This window comes from Phaseolus vulgaris, chromosome 8 (assembly GCF_051622355.1).
Source record: "Phaseolus vulgaris cultivar YP4 chromosome 8, ASM5162235v1, whole genome shotgun sequence".
Classification (NCBI taxonomy): domain Eukaryota; kingdom Viridiplantae; phylum Streptophyta; class Magnoliopsida; order Fabales; family Fabaceae; genus Phaseolus; species Phaseolus vulgaris.
Genome location: NC_143505.1, coordinates 15,569,189 through 15,574,260, shown reverse-complemented (window position 1 = coordinate 15,574,260; position 5,072 = coordinate 15,569,189). Strand labels below are relative to the sequence as shown.

At 34.6% G+C, this 5,072-nt stretch overlaps 1 protein-coding gene across 2 annotated transcripts; it reads right to left on the bottom strand.

The window, feature by feature from the left end:
* Positions 1-669: 669 nt before the first annotated feature.
* Positions 670-3,804, bottom strand: LOC137825571 (transcription factor AS1). Of its 2 annotated transcripts, none has more exons than XM_068631265.2 (2): positions 3,496-3,804; positions 670-2,015 (listed from the first exon to the last, which is right to left on the bottom strand). In XM_068631265.2, the coding sequence occupies exon 2, from the start codon at positions 1,957-1,959 to the stop codon at positions 889-891; it is 1,071 nt and encodes a 356-aa protein (XP_068487366.1). In that variant the 5' UTR covers positions 1,960-2,015; positions 3,496-3,804; the 3' UTR covers positions 670-888. The 2 variants fall into 2 exon arrangements, with proteins under 2 accessions (XP_068487366.1, XP_068487367.1); XM_068631266.2 differs by having other exon boundaries at positions 3,396-3,711.
* Positions 3,805-5,072: the final 1,268 nt, after the last annotated feature.

Genomic DNA, 5,072 nt, shown 5'->3' with positions numbered 1-5,072 from the left:
CAAAGTTTCTTTTCCATAAATAGTTTTGAGCCATCATCAATGATTTTATTTGTTTTTAAATACTATCTAAGATGATTCAAATCCAAAATGTATGTATTTTATATAATTAATAAAATTACATTGTTATATAGGCGAAAACTCAACTTTTTACAAGTATCGAGTTGTTTTGTAAAATAATTATCTCTGATATAATTTAACACATTTAAATTAAAAATTACATTTAATTGCTGGCCTATGTAAAAGGTGTCTCAAAAACTATTTATTTATTTTCTTTGAAATTTTATTAATGGATTTTAATAATTACATAAAAAACAAGTTTACATAAAATCCCAAGTTCAAACCATTGTAAACTAAAAAACCATTAGATCTATGTTTAGTGTATTAGTAAAAACCACGAATTTTCTGTAACAAATACAAGATAAATAAATAAACAGAGTAATTTATTGAATCATATTCTAAGAACTTAAAGAGAAGAAACCTATGAGATCTCTTGTACAAGATCCTAACCCTCATGCTTGTCACTACCTCCTACATATGCTCAAACTCTTTCTTTCTCTCTTCTTCCTCTGCCTTACATTGAGCACATGAAAAATAAATGGTTTCTTGGCAATAATCCTCTTTTGCATGCCAAATTGAAACCTATTCTTGTAACATTATTCAGGCAAAATGGAATGATAACAAAGTCAATATTCATAAAGTGCATCAATAGCTAGTGTAAGTTCTCAAGTTGTATGAAAAGATAGGGATATTAATAGGCATATGTAACAACAAATTTTAGAATAATGACTGAAACAAAACTACTATGACTATAAAGTTCATATAAATTGAAGACATAAATAATAATAGTAAGAGTAAACTAGAATTTTCCCAAATGTGAATGATGGCACTCTATCTTCCATTTGGTTCAGTGAGCCTTGATCTGTATCCTACCTGTTCTAGAAATTTGGTGAGACGCATGTGTTTTGCAGCCCATTGTTCAGCCAACTTCTGCTCCTTGCTTTCTGCATCTCTTCTCAACCCTGCTAACTGCTCCCTGTATTCTGCTTCAATTCTATCCAATGCAGCTGTTTGCTCCTCCCTCAGAGCTTTCATCTTTGCTTCAACTTCCTCCATCTTCTCCCTTCTTCGCCCGGCCTTCTCCGACTCCAACTGCAGCTCCACCCGGCTTAACCGCCACGCCGCCTCCTTCTTGTGTGCTGCCAAAGCATGATGCACTTCTTCCAACTCTTTGCAGCACTCCACCAGCTCAGACATGACCATGTTTTCACCAAATGCTAGAACAGCTCCATGAGGAGCCACATTCCCCAAAACAAGAGGAGCAGCATTGTCTGGTCCTCTCACAGGTTGCATCCACAGCGGAGGCGCAGCCACTGTGGAGGGAGAGAGACTGAGGGTCACAGAAGGGGAGGGTGGCCTCACAGGTGCAGTGCCATTGGAATTTGAAAGCCAAGATGGAAGCAAGGCCTGTGCAGGCGCAGGTTGATCAGTGTGCATAAAAGAACTATTAGAAGTAGCCATAACAAATGATGGTGAAGGCCTTTCTTTCACTAGTTTCTCAGCAAAACTCTCAAGTATATGCTCGTACTTGCTATCGTTAATTGGGTCAATGGTGCAGTTATTCCCCTTAGTTTCTCTTTGCTGCTTCTCTTTGAACACTTCCCACCACTTTCCTAACCTCTTGGCAGTGCGACCTGGAACTTGTGCTGCTATTTTCTTCCACTTGTTTCCGTGTGTTGCTTGAAGGTTGATCACAAGACGCTGCTCTTCCTCTGTAAGAGATCCTTTCTTAATGCCAGGCTTCAGGTAGTTCTTCCACCTTTCTAAGCATGACTTGGCATCCCTATTCAGAGGTGTGTTCATGCGCTGAGACACAAGATTCCATTCTCTAGGACCATACTGCTTGACATATGCACGTAGTAAAGCATCCTCTTCAGCTCTCCAACGTTGTCTATCCTTCATTTCCAAGTGCAAATCCCACAGCCAGTTGCTTGGAACTTGAAATCTTCATGATGTCTCTACAAAATTCATGACAACATGTGCCATCAATTCATCAGAGTTCCAGTTAAGAACAAGGTTGTAGGGGCAAAGGGTACAATTTTTACAATTTCCAATCACATGTGCACAGATGAGCAAAAGTAATCAGACTATGCTGAATTCTTATTATTACCAATGCATTCATATCATTCTTAAGATATACATACAATACTATACCAAACTATCTGCAAAAATTGAGCTTATAATAACAGTAGGTTGGAGACTAGCTTATACAATGATATTCAGTTAAGATCAGACAGAGATAAAAAAAAAAGATCAAGCCATTTATAAAAACCAAAAAGTTATAGTTTTTTAAAAATACAATCTACCAAAAGACAAGAAACAAACCAACAAGAGTCTGCATCATTTTCTCTCTCACTTGTTACTGTATTGCAGCAAGAAAAATGTTCAAAAAAAGAGTTCACGTGACCATGCCAAATACATGTCAGAAATAAAGAACGGAAACTAATATGCAATGAAGCATCTAACAGAAACAAACAATGCATACAACATATTTTGTAAGAGATCATGTGATAGGGGCAGAAATGCTCAAGGATCAATACCTTCAACTTCAAAACAACATTTTTTTTTCTCAGCCTAAGTAAGTACTATCAGCAACAATACTATTCATTAAGAACTACAGTTAGTGAATCTTTAAAGCCATTCTCCGTGAATTAGTTCCATGTGCTCTTCTAAACATACAATCAAGAACAATGAATGAGAAAAAAACTGCACTAGTAGCTTAACCACTTCCTTCCCCCAAAAAAATAAAAGAAATTTCAAGTGTAGTTAGTGATTATATCCCAATTCTTCAGTTGCAGCTTTAGCTAATTATCCAAACACACAAGCGTCTGATATACACATTGCACTAAAGTAAGCTCATTAACAGACCAAAAGGGAGATCCAAAGAGCGTTCAGAACATCAATTGAAGGCAGACACAAAGACATAAGACTATAAAACTTATATGATAATTAAAACAGAAAGCTAAAAAATCAACGAGCAGATAAAAATTCAGGAACTCCACACGAAACAATCTGAAGCAGCACCAAAAGTAAGGGCACATAAGCCAAAACATGTAACACGATATTGACTTAACATCATAGCACACCAAGACACAGAGGCAAAAGCCGAAAGGACCTTCACTGCACTTTCTCACTGGATACTAATTCACATAAACCAAATCCTCAACCATGCATACACAGTGCAAAGAACATAGCAAACCAACAAAACCTTTACAAACAACACCAAAAAATTTACCAAAAACAACCCTTTAAAAGAAAACTCCAGAATCCAGCTAGTCACCACAACATAAAAACACAAGCTAAAAACTTTTGCAAAAAAAAAAAGAACTTTTTCATACTAGGTAGCATAGCACCCCAGATGGTTCCTACAGCACTTGAAGTAAAAAATGAAGCAGCCCAGATGGTTAAAAGCAAAAAAGATGAAGAGGAGGTGCTCACTAGGGGTCGGTGTGAGTGACTAATGAGAGATAAGCTATGAGGTCTGGTCCATGAAACAACGGCAGAAATTGAAGCAGTGGTGGGTTCTTAAAGCAGAGAGAAAGTGGAAACCGAAGTGCAGAGAGAGAGGTTGGGGGGTGGTGTTGTGTTGTGTAGTGGTGTGTTGGAGGGTTGGAGGAGTAAAGACAGAGAAGTGTAGTAAAATGGACCAGAGAGAGAGAGAGAGAAGAAAAGCGTGATAAGACAAGACATGGAGAGTGACCCCACAGTGTGACAGAGAGAGCGAGAGAGGGTACGTCAGTTTCAGCGCCTAATATGCGAGAAAGAAACCAGAGGGCACGCGAATGATAAGGGACACACATCACATGATAACTTCACCCATGCACTTAACCCCACTTCTAATTACACTTTTACTTTTCAATTCTCTGACTAATATACTCAATTTAAGCTTTTTTTCCATCCTAATTATAAATTTTACTACATTAAATAAGTTTGATTATGATCTTTTCTTTTATGCATTTTTTGCAAATAAAAAGAAAGAACTGTGTAGATCATGAAATAGAAACACAAAAACTTTGTACTAGTTTTCTAAATTACCCATATTATAATTTGTGATTTTTCAAGAGAAAAAAAATCAAAAATATTTAATTAATAGATTTATCTTGAAAGTAATAACATTATTATAGGTGTTTCTGATTAGATATAACAGTTAGGAATTATGATGGAAGTGAAACATTTTATGGTACATAGCATTTATCTGTGCAAAATGTTGTTCCTGCAGATCAATAAATAAAGATGACAGAAGAAAAGGATGCACACAGAACAATAGTAGCATTTGTTAAAACCAAAAAAAATAAAATAGTGGTGTGTGCTTACGTCTTACAGGGAATTTGCCAGCGTAAGCGTTACTGTGTTTTTCAAAATAACGGCTCTTCAATAACCTCTTACCATTTTATTTCTATTTTTAAAATCTATTTATAGTTAAATTCTTTTTTTTTTAAATGGTCCAACATGCAAAGGGTGAAGGACATGGGTTTTTAACCCTGATGCAATTTTGTTCATTTATTATGAAAATGGATATAACTTTTTTTTAAGATAAGTCCTTTTGTTGGTATCATTTTGTTTGCAAGAAGGCATGATGAAGTACGAATTAAAAACTTATAGTGCACACTAAAAAGTTGTAGATTTTAATTATGAGAATGGAATTTAGATTTTAAATAATACACCAATTATAATTATTTTTTAGAATACTATATTACTTATTGGTCATCACATAAATGAGTTTAATCACATGCTAAATAGCAAATTTTTATGAAATGTATAAAATATCAAAAAATAAAAAAAAATAAAAAATAATATATATATATATAAATATAAATATAAGTGTTTAAAGGGTTTTGGTCTTCAAGCTCGTTACAATCCAGTATAATATAGTAAAGGGTATGTTTTTCTAATTAAAATTTAAAATTTTTTTTATTAATTACAATAATGGAATATCATTTTCACTCATTACAACACAAATTCAATAGAAATGTATGATAAACACATTTACAACTTTTATATTTTGTATATGTAAT

What these genes read in the sequence shown, in the direction of transcription:
- LOC137825571 (XM_068631265.2), bottom strand. Translation starts at nt 1,959, where the DNA reads ATGAAGGATAGACAACGTTGGAGAGCTGAAGAGGATGCTTTACTACGT.